At 34.5% G+C, this 18,361-nt stretch overlaps 1 protein-coding gene across 1 annotated transcript; it reads right to left on the bottom strand.

Moving 5' to 3' along the window:
• Positions 1-9,882: 9,882 nt before the first annotated feature.
• LOC127541571 (olfactory receptor 10AG1-like) lies at positions 9,883-10,842 on the bottom strand. The gene has a single exon (XM_051966795.1). It carries the CDS (start codon positions 10,816-10,818, stop codon positions 9,883-9,885), a length of 936 nt encoding a protein of 311 aa, XP_051822755.1. The 5' UTR covers positions 10,819-10,842.
• Positions 10,843-18,361: the final 7,519 nt, after the last annotated feature.

The raw sequence follows: 18,361 nt of genomic DNA, 5'->3' as shown, positions 1-18,361 counted from the left end.
ATACATTTTGGTATGATGTCTCATTATTATCGTTTTCTTGGGTGAAGTTATTAATTATGTCTATGATTTGCTGTTTCACCCAATCATTCTTTAGTATGAGATTATTTAGTTTCCAATTATTTTTTGGTCTACTTCCCCCTGCTTTTTTGTTGAATGTAATTTTCATTGCATCGTGGTCTGAAAAGGATGCATTTACTATTTCTGCCTTACTACATTTGAGTTTGAGGTTTTTATGTCCTAATATATGGTCAATTTTTGTATAGGTTCCATGAACTGCTGAAAAGAAAGTGTATTCCTTTCTGTCTCCATTACATTTTCTCCAGAGATCTATCATATCTAACTTTTCTAGTATTCTATTTACCTCTTTGACTTCTTTCTTATTTATTTTGTGGTTTGATTTATCTAATTCTGAGAGTGCAAGGTTAAGATCTCCCACTATTATAGTTTTACTGTCTATTTCTTCTTGCAGCTCTCTTAGTTTCTCTTTTAAGAATTTAGATGCTACCCCACTTGGTGCATATATGTTTAATATAGATAGTGCTTCATTATCGATGCTACCCTTTAGCAAGATATAGTGTCCTTCCTTATCTCTTTTAATTAGGTCAATTTTTGCTTTAGCTTGATCTGAGATCAGGATGGCTACCCCTGCTTTTTTGACTTCACCTGAAGCATAGTAGATTTTGCTCCAACCTTTTACCTTTAACCTGCATGTATCTCCCCGCTTCAGGTGTGTTTCCTGTAAACAACATATTGTAGGATTCTGGCTTTTAATCCATTCTGCTAACCGCTTCCTCTTTATGGGGGAGTTTACCCCATTCACGTTTATGGTTAGAATGACCAATTCTGTATTACTTGCCATCTTGTTAACCCCGGTTTATGCTTTCCTCCCTTCTTTCCCCTTTCCCCCCCTTCCAAGTATTAAGCTTGTGAGCACCCCTTGCTTTTCACAGCCCTCCCTTTTTAGTGTCCCTCCCCCCGCCTTAGAGTTCCTTCCCCTATCTTACCCCTTTTCCTCCCAGTTCCCGTATTCCCTTCCGCTTAGCTTATTCCTTCCCTTTCCACTTTTCCCTTCTCACTTTTCAATGAGATGGGAGAAGTTTCACCATAGATTGAATATGTCTTAAGATTTTTCACTTAAAGCCAATTCTGAAGGCAGTAAGATACCCACTATATTCATCCCCCTCCATTCTTTCTCTCAGATATAATAAGTTTCCTATGCCTCTTCATGAGATGTACTACCCCCACTTTACCCTTTTTCTGGTACAATGTCCTTTCCACATCAATTTCTAGAACAAGGTATACATGTATTCTTTATACATCTATATAGTCAAAATATAGTTCCCAAGATTAATCTTTACCTTTTTAGATTTCTCTTGAGTTCTATATTTGTAGAACAAACTTTTTGTTAAGTTCTGGTTTTTTCATCAGAAATAGATGAAATTCGCTTACTTCGTTGAATGTCCATCTTCTTCCCTGGAAAAAGATGCTCATTCTCGCTGGGTAAGTTATTTTTGGTTGCATACCAAGTTCCTTAGCCTTTCGGAATATCATATTCCAGGCCCTTCGATCTTTTAATGTGGATGCTGCCAGATCCTGGGTGATCCTTATTGTGGCTCCTTGATACTTGAATTGGGTTTTTCTAGCCGCTTGCAATATTTTTTCCTTCATCTGAGGGTTCTGGCATTTGGCCACTATATTCCTTGGTGTTTTGATTTTAGGATCCCTTTCAGTGGGTGATCGATGAATCCTTTCAATGTTTATTTTTTCCTCTGTTCCTATGACTTCTGGGCAGTTCTCTTTGATAATTTCCTGGAAGACAGTGTCCAGGCTCTTTTTTTCATCATGTTTTTCTGGGAGTCCAATGATTCTCAGATTGTCTCTCCTGGATCTGTTTTCCAGGTCTGTTGTCTTCCCCAGAAGGTATTTCACATTTTTCTCCATTGTTTGATTTTTTTGGATTTGCTTGACTGATTCTTCTTGTCTCCTCGAGTCATTCAATTCCACTTGTTCAATTCTGATTTTCAGTGAAGTATTCTCTTCACTCACTTTTTTAAAATCTTTCTCTAATTGTCCCATTGAGTTCTTTTGTTCTGTGGAATTTTTTTCCATTTCGCCAATTTTGTTTTTTAGAGAGCTGTTTTCTGTTTCCAGTTCACTAATCCTATTTTTCAAGGATTTTACTTCTTTATCCACTCTCTCTTTAACTGACTTCTCCAGGCTCTTTTGCCAAGCCTCCCTCTCCTTTACCCAAGCCTCACTCTGCTTTCCCCATTTTTCTTCTAGCTCCCTTGTGAGAGCCTTTTTAATCACTTCTATGAGGTTCATCTGTGCTGAGGAACAGACAATCTCCTCCTTTGGGGAATCACCTGGGGACTGCCTGTTTTTAGTCTCCTCAGGATTTAGAGTCTGCTCTCTATCTGTGTAGAAGCTGTCAAGGGTTAAAGTCCTCTTCAGCTTCTTGCCCATTCTGTCTATTAATCAGAGACAAACTACCAAAGAAAAACAGAAAAAACTGGAGTCTTTCTTTGGGGGGGGGGGGGGCTGGGTGTGTTATCAAGCTTCCTCTACAGACTGCAGGGGGCAGCAGTGAGGCACTAGCAGGACTGTGCTGCGCCTGCGCTCTGAGATCCCAGAGCGTGCTGAGTCACTGAGGGGGGGGAAGGGGGGGGCGGCCAGGTCCTGAGAGACTCCAGCTGTTTGGGGTTGTATTCTTCAGCCCCGGTGTTTTTAGCTTCTCTGCTGGGCTGTTGACTTGCTGCCGGAGGAAAGTATCCAAACCTGTAGCGAAGCTCTCTCCGCAGAGACGGCTACGATCCCTCTCCACCCCCTCTCCAGTCTACTCCTGTGCTCTCACTGCCGCTGCCCGCCGCCTGCGCCCGATCTAAAACCGCCCCAGCCCTCCAGTAAAGACAGACCTTTCTTGGCGGATCTCAAGGATGGCTTCTCTTGGTAACTATTTGTGGGTTTTTTTTCAGTCAAGCATTGATTCAGAGGCTTGTAATGAAGTGGATAGTGAGAGAAAGCGCGGAGCTTATGCAACTGTGAGCCTCCTCTCCGCCATCTTAACCGGAAGAAAAAGGAAAACAACTCCTTAAAGAGTTCAGCTGGTCAAATACAAAAGGAAGTATAAACCTGAGAAAACAACACCTTAAAAACCATAATTGGCCAGGTGGAAGATTTTAAAACAATGAAGGAACAAATGAAAATGTGACATATCTCAATAGAAACACAAGTAACCTGGAAATTAGTTCTAGGAGAGACAAACTCAGAATCTCTGGACTCCACAAAAGACATAATTAAAAGGGTAGTCTGGACAGCATCTTTTAAGAAATTAAGAAGGAAAACTGTCCAGATATCCTGGAATCATAAGGTAAAAGAAGATTGAAAGAATTCACAAATCACTTCATGAAAAAGATTCCAAAATAAAATTCTTAGAAACATTATACTCAAATTTCAGAACTATGAGATCAATGGAAAAAAAAATCTATAAGCAATCAGAAAGAAACAATATAAGATGAATTTGAGAGAATGACAAAAAATATTTTTTTAAAATGATAAAAAAAAGAGTTCACTCAATGCAGAAAGAAAGAAAAGATAGAATAGGGTAATTTGTTTTTCCATATGAAGAGACACAAAAAGTTTTTTAGAGTATTGGAAAGATGGGAGAGTAGTTGATGTTCGTCATTTGAACTTTACACTCATCAGTATTGGAAGAAAGAGGGAATAATATACATAATTATTAGGTTATAAAAATCTATCTTATCTGCCAGAAAATTGAAAAGAGAACAAATTATATAAATAGTCCCCAGCCCTAGTCCTAACACTGACTATGGCCTTCCTAATCAAGGGCCAATCAGCAAACAGTAGTACTGAAGGCTTCTGAAATTCTTCACCCTGTGATACCAGGGAAGATTTGGAAGGTCAGCAGAGAGGATCAGAGTCAGTGATGTGGAAGTCTAGTGTAAAGTGCCAGAGCAGATCACAACAAGGTTTCCCTGGCCCTAACCCTGGTGGCCCCAGGGTTAGCAAAACAGAGATCTGATGCTTTACATCAGATGTCCTACAATAGGACAGGAATTACCTAAGAATGCTTGTGGTCAGATTCCTAGAAAGATTCTGAAAACAGCTAAACAAAATCTCTGAAGCTTGAGACAGTGCATCCTCCACTCTGGAAACAACCTACTTTAACAAAGAGCTACAAGCTAAGTAATAGGCTAAGAAAATAAGAAGTCAACAAAAAAAGTTTCTAAATGTTAAAGGGTATTATGGTGAAAAGGAAGATCAAAACACACATTCAGAAGATGATAAAGTCAAAACTCATGTATCTGAAGCATCCAAGAAATGTAAGAATTGACCTTAGGACATGGAAGGGCTTAAAAGGGATTTTGAAAAACAAGAGAAATATAGGAAAAATTAGGAAAAGAATTGAGAGTGCTGCAAAAGAAAATGCAAAAGCTAAAAAGCTGGAGATTAAAAAGCAAAAAATTGTCAGTTGGGAAAGGAAATAAAAACTTATTGAGGAAAATAATTCCTTAAAAATAGAATTGAGCAAATAGAAGCTAAAGACTTTATGAGGAATCAAGATACAATAAAGCAAAACCAAAAAATTAAAATGAGAAAATTAAATATATATATATATATATATATATATATATATATATATATATATATTCCTTTAGCTGAAAGTCATGATCAAAAAAAAAAAAAAAAAAAAAAAAGAGCCAGGACATCCCATCTTAAGAGATTATCAAGGAAATTTGTTTTCATATTCCAGAATCAGAGAGTAAAATAGAAATAGAAAGAATCTAGCAACCATCTCCTGATCTTTCAAAATGAAAACTCCCATGAATATCATAGCAAAATTCCACAACTACCAGGTAGGAGAGAAAATATTGTAAGAATCCAGAAAGAAACAATTCAAGTTTAGTGGAGACACAGTCAGGATAACAAAAGAATTAGCAGCTTCTAAATTAAAGGCCTGGAGAGATGGGAATATGATATTACAGAGAGGAATGGAGTTTTGCTCAAAACCAAAAATCACCTACCCAGCAAAATTGAGTATAATCCTTCAGAGAAAATGGTGGCCATTCAATGAAACAGAATTTTCAAACATTTTGATGAAAAGGCCAGAGATGAAGGGAACATTTGTAATTCATTAGAATGTTTTCATTGTTATGGCAATTAGAAAGAGTATATATAGGCAGAGGACACAGGTGTGGGTTGAATATGAAAGGATGATATAGTTTTAAAAATTGATGAAATTAAGGAGAGGAATATGTTAGGAGAAAGGGAATGGGAGAAGTGGAAAGGTGCAAATTATCTGCCATAAAAAGGGAAAAAAATGTTTTTACAATGGAGAGGAAGAAGAGGGGGAGAGAATGAATGTGTGATCCTTACTCTCATCTGAACTAGTCCAAAAAAAGATATAACATATATAATCAAAAAGAATATATAAATAAATCTTACCCTTCATGATAATAGGAGGGGAAGGAGATATGGAAAAGGGAAGGATAATAAAAGAGAGGGAATATTGAGAAAATGATCAGTAGTAAATCATTATTGAGGAGTGACAAGGTTTAAGGAGAGAACCTTGTTAGTAATAGTAAATGTAAAAAAAAAAATTTGAAGGAAGTTTCTCTGATAAGCCTCATTTCTCAAACAGAGATGAAACTGAGTCAAATTTATAAAATTTATGAAAAAATAAGGGCCATGATTCAGTTGATAAATTATCAAAAGCTATAATCTGTGACCAATGAGCTATAAAGTCATGCATATCCTATTACCTAACAATACTGCATTTAGGCATTAATACCAAAAGAGATTCAGGAAAAAAAGGGAAAGTGATCTATATGTACAAAAAATTTTTAATAGCAGCTCTCTTCTCAAGCAAAAAATGACAATTAAGGGGATACTCATCAACTGAGGAACGGTTCAATAAATTTGGTATGTGTTTGTGCCGGAACATTATGGTTCTATGAAGAATGATGAACAGTATGCTCTCAGGAAAAACAACAACAACAACAACAACAACAAAAACGACATAGCCTGGAAAGTCCTCTATGAACTCAAGCAAAGTGAAATGTAATAGCAATATTCCAGTATGATCAGTTATGAATGACTTAGTTATTCTCAGTTGTACAATGATCCACAACTCCTCTAAAGAACTTATGATGAAAAATCCTATCTATACTCACAAAGGGAACTGATTGTGTCTGAATTCAGAATGAAGCAGTGTGTCTGTCTGTCTCTCGGTCTCTCTCTCTCTCTCTCTCTCTCTCTTTCTCTCTTTTTCTCCTTGTCTCTCTTTCTTTTCATTTTTCTTAAGGGTTTTCATTTTCATTAGGTAGTAGATTTATGTTTTCTTTCATAATTTGACTTTTAGAAAAAATCAGGACCCTATAGTTTAGAATTAAAAAGGCATCAATGGAAGCTAATTCAATCCTTTCATTTTGCAAATGAGGAAACTGGAGTCTCAGGAAGTGCTTTGCTGATGGTCAAAAAATAGTATCAAACCCAGTTTTTCTGTATGGGATTAGAGAACGGATAGGACTTATTCTACTGTATTATTTTATCAACTTCATGGAAATGAATCGAAGGAGTGATAATATCTCGATCTTTATGTTATTAGAATTTATTCTGCTCAGTCATTTTTAATTTGACTCTGTTCTGTCTGTTCAATCTGGTCACTAAAATTCAACAGTAAAGTTCAATACCCCCAGACATGTTCATGTTATGCTTATTACTTTATCCTCTAACCCCAAATCTGACACCTGAATTCTAATTTTATCCTGCTCCTGAACACCTGGGCTCTGTTTGGTGAGTATTAACAATAAGTAACCTGACCCAGACTCACCACACTATCTTCATGCTATATTTCTAGTGGAAAGGAATGACTTCTCCCCTTACACCCAACTCTAATCACTTGCTAACTTATCTAAGACTAATAATCAAAGCAACACTACCATTCCAGAAAAGATGGATCAATAAAAAATATCATTTTTGCATTGTCTCATCTGAATTTTAAAATGTAAGCTATTTCAAACTGTGCAGACCCTTCGATACAGCAGTGTTACTACTGGGCTTACATCTCAAGGAGATTTTAAAGAAGGGAAAAAGACTTGTATGTGCAAGAATGTTTGTGGCAGCCCTCTTTGTAGTGGCCAGAAACTAGAAACTGAGTGGATGCCCATCAATTGGAGAATGGCTGAATAAATAGTGGTATATGAATATTATGGAATATTATGGTTCAGTAAGAAATGACCAACAGGATGATTTCAGAGAGACCTGGAGAGACTTACACAAACTGATGCTGAGTGAAATGAGCAGGACCAGGAGATCATTATATACTTCAACAACAATACTATATGATGATCAATTCTGATGGACCTGGCCATCTTCAGCAATGAGATGAACCAAATCAGTTCTAATGGAGCAGTAATGAACTGAACCAGCTACACCCAGAGGGGGGGGGGAAACTCTGGGAGATAACTAAGAACCATTACATCGAATTCCCAATCCCTGTATTTTTGTCCACCTGCATTTTTGATTTTCTTCACAGGCTAATTGTACACTATTCAGAGCTTGATACTTTTTGTACAGCAAAATAACTGTTTGGACATGTATACTTAGTTTGCATTTAATTTATACTTTAACATATTTAACATGTATTGCTCAACCTGCAATCTGGGGGAGGGGATGGGGGGAAGGAGGGCAAAAATTGGAACAAAAGGTTTGACAATTGTCAATGCTGTAAAATTACCCGTGCATATAACTTATAAATAAAAAGCTATAAATTTTTTTTTAAAAAATGTAAGCTATTAAAATGTAAGCTCTTTGAGGGCAGAGGCTTTTTTACTTATTGTATCTGTATCCCCAGTGCTTAGCATAATGTCTACTTAATAAATATTAAATCCATAAAAACTTGACTTTTATAGCGATGTTTTGCACAACTTCACATGTGGTTTCTTAATTGTGTGTCAGGGTAAGGAGAGAATCTAGAACTTAAAAATTCTAAAAAACACCAAGTGTAAAAAATGTTTCATAAACAAGGGAATAAGCAAAATGAGTATATGATTAGGATAAAGTAAGACATCATAAGAAATTAGAAGAATAAGAGATTGTCTACATGTCATATATGTGGAAAAGGAAAGGATTCTTTGACAATTCATTGAATAACCATTTTTTTTCTTCTCGGATTATGCTTAATTTTGCTGGGTATATTTTCAGCCACCACCTTAGTTATTTTGTTATTCCATATATAATGTTGCGAGAGCTGAGGTCTTTTACTGTAGTGGCTACTAGGTTATGTATGATTACAATTGTGGCTACTCCATGTTGAAATGTTTTTTTCTTATTCTTTGTAACTTTTTCTTATAAGATTTTTAACATTTTCCCAGATCATGTGGGGCTTTCAGAATTTTGCAATGATGTTACTTTAGATACCATTGTCTAGCTATATCTACAAGAAAATTGATTATTCATTGCTTTGCTGATTTATTGGGAAAAGTTTGGAATATTTCTTGGAAAACCAGTTCATCTTGATGCAGTGTAAAGAGTGATCTGAAGTAAGATTCTTTCTCTCTGTCTGTCTCTCTGTCTGTCTGTCTTACTGTCTCTGTCTCTCTTTATGTCTCTCTCTGTCTCTTTCTCTGTGGGGGAGGGTGTCAGGGGGAGGGTGTCAGGGGCCGGGCCAGGTCCCAGGGAACCTCAACAGAGACTGCCTCTTCCAGCTTCCCCGAGCCGGAGGGGGCTTCAGACGTCTCAGGCCCTCCTCGTGGAGACGGGAGGAGGGAATCACTAGACAGAGAGCCGAGGTTGATAGAACACAGTGATGTTTATTGATGTTACAAGTCAGCGGTGTCTCCCCTGAACCGGCCGGAGTCCGTTCTTTTTATAGTTCTTTTCCCTCCACCTGTCCTTCATCAATCGGGGTAGAGACTCCTCCCCAATCCCTCCCTGAAGGAGGAGCCCATCCTTTCTGTGCCTCCCCCACCCCGGCCAGGTTCTGCCACGTCAGCATTGTTAGCGTGGTAATCCAGAATCCTGGGTTAGGGTGGGTGCTGACACAAAGGAGTCTTTAACTCACTCCAGGAGGTTCAGGTCCAGAACCTCTTACAGGAGGGTGTCTCTCTGTGTTTTTGCTCCCCCACCCTTTCTCTTTCTCTCTCTCTCCTTTCTCTCCCTCCTTTTCCTCCATCTGTGTGTGTCTATCTCTGCCTTTCACTGTCTCACTATCTCTCTGTATCTTCCTCTCTTCTTATTTTCCGTAAGAACAACCTACTTGGTTTGGATTTCATGAAATATCATGTCCTTAGCACTAGGGAGTCCTTGGCGTCCACCCCAAATTCCTAGCCAAACTCCAGCTTATTTTTAATATTTTCTTCTTTAGATTTTAAACTTTTGAGATCTTTCTTTTTCTTATATTTCTTCCCAGTACTTAACCCATTTCTTGCCACATAATGGGCAATTAAAATGTTAATTGAATTGAACATGCACACACACACACACACACACACACACACACGAGAGATAGAGAGAGAGTTAAAATGGCCAATATTTAAAGAAGTAAATTATGACTAAAAGGAGAAAGTATGAATGTTTTTAAGACAATAGAACAAAATATAGTAAAGTTCCACTTGATATTTCTGTTGAAAATAGACACCACTTGAGAAAAAAAGGACAGTTTCATCCCTCCAGTCAAGGTTTAGTAAAACAAACTGGATGTTTCAGGCAAATGTTTGGCATTTTTAAATATAAACTTTCAAACTTTCATTTCAATATACTGAAGATGTCTTATGATGGAAGAGAAATCAATTTCTTAGTACCAGTGGGACAAGTAAAGAGTACAAGTGATTTTTTTTTTTTTATATTTGATCATATGATTCATGAATCATGACACCTTTGAAGGATTTTCCTTATTGCAGCAATTACATCCTTATTCCTCAGGCTATATATCAAAGGGTTTAACATTGGAGTCACAATAGTATAGAAGAGAGAAAAGACCTTGTCAGATTTCGCTGAATGACTGGATTTGGGTCGCAAATACACAATACTTGCAGAACCATAGAATAAACCTACAACCATGAGGTGAGAAGAACAAGTAGAGAAGGCTTTGGATTTCCCTGAGGTTGTTGGCAGCTTCAGGATGGTGGCTATGATTTTGATATAGGATATAGATATCAACAGAAAGGGAATCATGACAAAAAAGAGAGCAGTAAAATGAACAGAGAGCTCTTTCTGATATGTGTCCCCACAGGCAACTTCCAGTAATGGTGGAGCATCACAGAAAATATGATTGAGTTTATTAGGCCCACAAAAATTCAGAGAGAAAATCTGGCATGTGAGTCCTATCTGGACTGGAGTCCCAGTTATCCAGGAAGCAATAACAAGTTGGACACATACCCTGTGATTCATGATGAGAGAATAGTAAAGTGGCTTACAGATGGCCACATATCTGTCATAAGCCATCACAGCCAGAAGTAAGCATTCTGCAGCTCCTAGAATATAAAGAAAGCAAATTTGCATAGCACAGGATAGGAATGGAATGTTTCCCTTCTGAGTCCAAAGGTCTTTCAGCATTCTAGGGAAAGTAACTGATGTGTAACAAATTTCCAAGAAGGAAAAATGTCCAAGAAAAAAGTACATGGGGGTTTGAAGAGCCGGATTGGTCTTAGTAATGACAATGAGGAGACCATTTCCTATAAGTATACACAAATAGATGACTAGGAAAATTCCAAATAGAAGATGTTGGAAGTTGGGAAGGTCACCAAATCCCAAGAGGATGAATTCCATCACTAATGTAACATTACTCCTTTCCATTTGGTCAATTTCTTTTGGTTGTGGAAATATTTATCAGAATCAGCAACTTTCTTTCCCAAGGCCTCGGTTTCTATGGTAGAAAAACAAAAAGTATTGGGCAGAGGGGGACACAGAGAATACTGATTAAATGATATCACTCAGCTCATATGCAAACATACAGATATATACATATATATCTTCCATTCTGTAGTTAGGATTTAATGTTTCATTCTTCCAGGTGACTTCTAAATGTTACCATTCTATTTTCTCTGTCATGAGGACAAAATTATTCAGTGAATTTTGGTTAAATATTGATTGACTCTGTGTTATATCCTATAGTAATGTTCTATCACTACCTTTCTTATATATTTGGATGAAAAAGAAACACATCTAAGAGAGGGAATCTAGTAAAAACTTAAAATAATCCATAAATCTCATATATACCATTTCATTGTTAACATTTTTATTTTCAAAGTAGTTCTCTCCTGATACCAAAAGCTATAGACCTTTGATATAAGATATGAAATATATGAAAGAAATTGGACATATTATTAATTTCCCCATGTAGTACAAGTCTTATGTGGTTTCATACATTATCCCCTTTTAGCTTTGTTCAAAATTTTTCTTGCCTGGAAAATTTTTATTGAAGAACTGTCATTATCAGAATCTTTTAATTCTCTCAAGACCTGTCTCAACTTCATTTTTTCCTCTGTGTGGCATTTCCTGATCTTATTTAGTAGACATCTCCATCTATGAATAAATGCATAATAAGAATTATATAATGAATTTGCTTACTATTGTGTACATATACACACACATTTCCCCCTCATGTTGGTTCCATGATTCTAAGTCATTTGACATGTTATTCATGCCTTATATATGTATCCATTAACCTTGAACATAACAGGTGATTATTGAACATGTATTTAAGAAAATACATCACTATTATGAATGTGCAGATGCAGGGGATTAATATTTCTTAAAACAAAACAATAAGAAAGAATAAAAAAAACTTCTTTAATTGAATAAAGGTATGAAACACAATGAATCTATATTCATAAAACATATATTTGAATCTCTCTTGCTTATTATCTGCACTTTTTAATTTTATTGTGTATTAACTTCCTCATTTATATTATAAAGAAATGAGCATAGGTAACTTCTGAGATTCCTTTCAGGTCAATGTCTATGACTCTCTAATCTGAGAATATGTCAATATCATTTAAGCTTTTATTTTCACCCACCTTCACCTCTATTTCTGAATCTTAGAAAAGACAAAGAAATACTTAGTTGTATACTAGATTTATTTATAAATAAATGATTGAATTTTATTTAGAGTTCTAACTCATCATAATGTAAATAAAAAACTGAATTGTTATTGCAATTCTCAAGCATTAGTTTTTTTCATCTGTGAAAGGGAAAACATCTTTCCAACTTTGCCTGCCTTTTGTTGTGAAGATTAATTGAAATTATGCATTCAAAACATTTTGAAAATTATAAATGTTGGCACATTTCAATTCAAGACCACATTGTCATCACCATTATTTCTTCATTATCATTTTGAAAAGAATTCTGTCTTATATAAGTCATAAACCTATTGATAATCTTATTTCATTTATAGTCTGTGCATGATTGAATAGGTGAAAACTGGTTTTTAAAGTATTAGGATGTCAATTTATTGTATACAGGCTCACAGAATATATCTTTGGAACAATTTGATGATATATAACTCATTCCTTTAAAAAATATTCTGATTTTTTTTATTGGTTTCCTTTTTTTTTTTTTTTGATTTTTTTTTGATTTCACATAGCTTGGAGAAAACATTTTTTTCTGTAAAAAATCAATTTTACCTAACTTTTAACCCTTAAGCAGTTAAAATTGTTTTATCAGTTATTTTGTTATTTTTATGAGTTAAAATATAGACAGAAAATATATGCACTAATCTACTCTGTGAAAAGGTACCAATTGCAGTCATTCTATTTATTGAAGTCTGAAGAATACTTTCATCCTTTATTTTTAGTATACAGATTTCTCATCTATTGACTAATGAACGTGTGAGATTCTCATGTAAAATTGTGTCTATTAATTTGCCTAATGTTCACTGATGCTGTACAGTTCTTACAGTTATATCTGATTTTTTGTGACCCGATTTTGTGCTTTTTTGGAAAAAAAATAATGGAGTGGTTTGACATTGTCTTCTCCAATTCATTTTACATATGAGAAAATGAACTCAAACAGGGTTAAGTGACTGATCATTGTGATCATCACAATGACAAGGTTACATTGAGAATAAATGTTTGAAGCCACATTTAAATTCAGAAAAAAGTCCTGGAATTATACTGCATAGCTATCAAATATTCATTCAATGTCATATTGTTGCAAGCATAGATTATACTTTTTGTTCCCCACCTTCATAGGTTGATCTGCATTTTTTGGTGGCCTTTCTTCCTTAAGGAAAATGTTTGCACAATATCTGTTGGTGATTATCTGGTGCTAAACTTTCTCTGTTCACTCTTGTAGAAATATGGATTGATTCACTAAAGTTAAAAGAACATATTATAATTTCAACTTGGAATAAACTCTCATTAATTTTTATACCAGAAAAAAGCTACTCCATTTTAGCTATGTGACTTTGAATAAAATTATCTCATGGGAAAGACAGAAACACAAATAAAACAATAACAACAATAACAAAACAAACAAACAAACATGCAAATAAAGCCCAGGCTTAGCATAAATATTTGGACAGTGACCTCTCTAAAATGTAAGGTTATATGACTAAAGATTTCTCCTTGAGGATTTAACAAATTACAGTTCTCTTCACTGAAACACATCTTTTCCTCATCTCCTGAAAAATATCAAGGGTGATTTTTTTGTTTTTGGTCTACTGCTGTATTGTTTCTGTTTTCTTTACATTGATGTCATGTATTTGTTCTGGCTTCTTGACCTGCAATTCTAAAGCATCCTCACACACACTTAAACACACACACACACACACACACACACACACACACGTCACATCTGAGTAATCTGGAAATTTTCATTTCAGAAAATACATACCTCTTTCATTACATATTATTTGTATGTAAAGAGGAGTCATTCATTTTTCATTAGCACACTAATTAGGTGGTCTGTACTATTGCCAAAAAAAAAAGATCTCTAAAATAACTATCTTTCTAATTAGATTTAAATTAAAATCAACAACAAGAGAGGACTACTTTCCTTCTCCATAAGATATTTAATTAAACTTTTACCTTCCCAGAATTTTTAGATTCTGCTTCATAATTACCATTATTAGGTAGGACTAATATTTAAATATATGCTAATGACATACACTATCACATCATTTTTAATGGTGAATAAAATGACGTATGTTAAGGAAAAAGAATATGAACAATTAAAGAAAATGGGAAAAACAAATTTTAAATGACTCCAAAGAAAAAAAAATACAACTAGTGTAACAGTAACTACAATAATTACAGCAATTTCAATGAAAGGAAATGTAAAACATGGATGAGTTCAATTTAATTTCAATGAAATATTTACTCCTGAAAAAAAAAATGCTGAAACATATTTCCTCTCTCTTAGCATTTTAAGTCTGGACAACTATTGTTCTGGAGAAATGATAAAGTTATCATTTGTACATATATACCCAATACATCATATATATGTATATGTATAGATTCCTATATTAGAACTAAAAAAGAATGTTAAATATTAACTTTACATGTAATGCAGAAAATATAATATTTTAAAATGAAAGAAAACATTAAAAACACATTTAAAAGAAATTGTTAAAATGGTTTCTTTAATGTTTTCTCCTCTTTAACTGTTTTCTTTTTACAAGGAATATAAGAATAGTGTTATACTAAGTAATTTAGTGTAATGTGGGAAAAAAGTGCAGATATTTAGAAGGAAATAAATGAACTACAAAAACACCACTCTGGTTTTATTTAGATGACTATAGAGTACATGGTGCTATTTTGTTTTTGTTTTATATGTTTTATATATGAGGAGAAGTTCATTTTTTTTTTTTTTTGGTTTTGTGAATGCTGGATACTATTGCATATTTCAAAAGATTCAAGGAGTTTCAAAATAAGTGGGTCTATAAACTTCTTCATAATAAGAGAAGTGGGAAGTAAACAAACAAAAGACTTTGCACTTACCTTTATTAGATGATATTAAATCAAATGCAGGTACTTCCTTTAATTCATAATAGGAAAATAATATCAGATTAACAGCTAGCAAAAATAAGGTACTTTAATATTTGGGGAATTTTTTTTATTTCCCAAATCTTGTTTTATCCTGATACACGTTCTCCAATATAAATATTACAGGTATTTTCACTCGACATATTCAGACACTGTGACTCGAATTATTTGAATAACTTGGCTAAGTGTCAGAGAAAGGTTTGACTTCAGGAATGTCATGATCTGTCCACTAATCTGTTCTTTTACTCCCTTAAACATTAAATATATTGCAATGTTCTACCTGAGTTGGAAAGATGACCCTGCCTCCTAAAAACGATCATTTAGATTATTGTCACACTGTTTAAGTAGAAATGGTGCCTGCCTTTCTATGTTCTCTTGGGACAATTTTCTCATGGTTCTTATCATATTTTAATGAGTGTGGTCTTTTGGCTTAAAGTCCATTCTTCTAAACTTTAATTAGTAAGGCAGTATTATATAGTAGAATAATCTGGGGATTTGAGTCAGGGAACATATGGCAAGCATGGCTTTCTTGTTTCCTTATTATATAATAACTAAAAGGTCTCTACTTTCTCTTAACCTTTTCTTCCAAGTTTTAATGATAATGTTTTGAATTCTTTGAATAATAGTCTTATTGGGAAGAAATTACATATCAAAAGATAGGACATTTTAAATATAGTTTATTATTATAAAATTGATACTAATTTATTCAGTTATTTGAAAATCAACCTGCCTCTTATACCGTAGGACAAAATACAATGTTTTTCTTAGCAGCTATCTGTGAAAGAAAGTTTTTGGTATTTTCCTATCTAGAACTCACTGTTCAGAGTTTTGGAAGTCTGCAAAGTAAACTTTGCATTGAGGTACAGAGTATAATCAGAAGGAAACTTGGATTGTCAATCATAACTATGATTTTAAATCCCTGTTTAATTTTTATTTTTAATTGTATAACCTTAAAACTTATTTTCCTCACTTATTTTGATCTTATGCAAATAAAGCATATTAGATTAGATTAGATCTTTTAAATAATTGTCTGCCCTGAATTGTATACACCAATAAACTAAATAAAGTAAGATGGAAGAACACTGGGCCAGATCACCTGCTCTAAAACTGAGTCTTAAGTTTCTTCCCTTTTCAAGTCTCCTATTTGTTTAATTGATAGACCATCCAACTCTGCCGTCGAATATATCTAAGAACTCCTGGATCTTGTCAATAACTTCTGATTAACTCTTAACGCTTATAGACTTTCCCAACTGTCCTGCAGCTGGACTCTTTTGTATGCACACATGTCTATGTTTCTGAGTTGGATTGTGTGTGTGTGTGTGTGTGTGTGTGTGTATGTGTGTGTGTGTATGTAGATAGATATAGATACCGCATATATTCGAGTATAAGCTGACCCAAATATAAGCCGAGGCCCCTAATTTTAACCCAAAAATCTGGGGAAACTTATTATATCAGTAGGTTTAGGTAGCGCACCGGTGCCCGCAGAGGAGGAGAGCAGGTGCCGGTATACATATGTAGAGTGGTTGCCAGCATTAGTATATAGTCTGGTTACCGACTGTGATACTACAGGAACAGCCGCATCACCATAGCAATGGCCGGCCCTGTAGTATCACAGTCGGCACTCATGCTGTATACTACACAGCAGGGGGGCATTCAAAGGGATATTTATACATGTTTTATCTAGTGACTCGAGTATAAGCCGAGGAGGGGATTTTCTGCCCAAAAATTGGGCAGAAAAACTTGGCTTATATTCGAGTATATACAGTATATAGAAATAAAAATACATTTAAATGCATATAGTTATAGATAAATATGACTTCATCATTAGAGGAAACCATTAAAATGTCCTTTAGTAGGAAGATAAGCTTTCACCTAATGATATAGTAGCACAGTAGATAGAACATAAGATAGTATTGAGGAAGGTCGATTTGTAAAACAAAATGAAAAAACCACATCACATACAAGAGACACACACATAAAGACACAGAAAACAAGTACCACCAGGAAAAAAAAAAAAAACAGAATTAGGAAATAAACTTTATATCACAAACATGTTTATAATTAATATAACAAAAATTAAAAAAAACTGTTAAATCACCAAACAATGTATTATAACAAGCCATTCTTCAAATAATGAAATTGACAATTGAGACAAAATTTTAACAAGAGAAGATAAAAAATGATAATCAAGTTCATGAAAATATTCTTGAAATCATTAACCAAACCCGCTTCAGCAAACCAGTGAGAGATCCTTTTAAAAAACAACAACAATATTTCCCGTTTATACTCAAAATAGTTTTTATTTTACATTTCATTTTAAGATTTTAAGTTCTACCTCTTTCCCTTATCCTCATCCACAATTATAAAACCACATGTGAAGCTACACACATTTCCATAAAAGTCAAGTTCTGAAAGAAACTTTAGATTTTCCACCCTAATAAAAATAAAAAACCTCAAGAAAAATTAAGTCAAAAGATAGAGATAGAGAGAATAATAGAGAATGATTTGATCTATATTCAGACTGGATCAGTTCCTTCTTCTGGTATGGATCAGATTTTTTATCACAAGCCCTTCAGAGTAGTTGTGGCTGATCGTATTACTGAGAAGAACAAAGTCATTTATTTTGTTAGAATGTTCTGTAATCCCAGAACATTGCTATTACTTTGTATACAATATTTCACTTTGTTCATGGTGAACTTTCTAGGTTTTTTTTTTTTTCCTAAAGAGCATCCTGCTCATCATTTTCCAGAAAACAAAAACGTTCAGAGACATGGTTCAAAATGTTTTTTAAGTACTATTGCTAACTGTATTTTTGTGCTCATTTATTTTCTCTCTCACCCTATATCTCCTTAAAAGTGTTTTACTACTCTCTCAATATGATCTCTCTTCTATCATCCTTCTTCCCTTCCCATATCCTATTTTGCTTTTATTTTCCTGCAGGATAAGATAGATTTCTATATCCCTAATGAACATGCATGTTATTTCCTATTTGAGCCAATTCTGATGAATGTAAGATTCACTACTCCTCTCCTTCCACTCTTTCCCTCTGGTGTAAATGTCTCTTTTTTATGGCAGATGATTTGGACCATTTCGCTTCTCCCTTTCCTCTCTCACCATTTAATTTCATCATTAAAACAAAATATCATCCCTTCATCTTCAACTCACACTGTTTACTCTGTCTATATATACTCCCTCTAACTGCCATAATAATGAGAAGATTCTGATGAGTTACAAGTATCATTTTCCTATGTTAGAATGTAAACAAAATTATTTTTTATTTTAAAGCTTTTTTATTTTCAAAACATATGCACAGATCATTTTTTCAACACTGACCGTTGCATAGCTTTGTGTTT

The sequence above is a fragment of the Antechinus flavipes genome, chromosome 6, assembly GCF_016432865.1.
Source record: "Antechinus flavipes isolate AdamAnt ecotype Samford, QLD, Australia chromosome 6, AdamAnt_v2, whole genome shotgun sequence".
Taxonomy (NCBI): Eukaryota; Metazoa; Chordata; class Mammalia; order Dasyuromorphia; family Dasyuridae; genus Antechinus; species Antechinus flavipes.
This window is presented reverse-complemented; position numbering and strand designations above follow the sequence as displayed.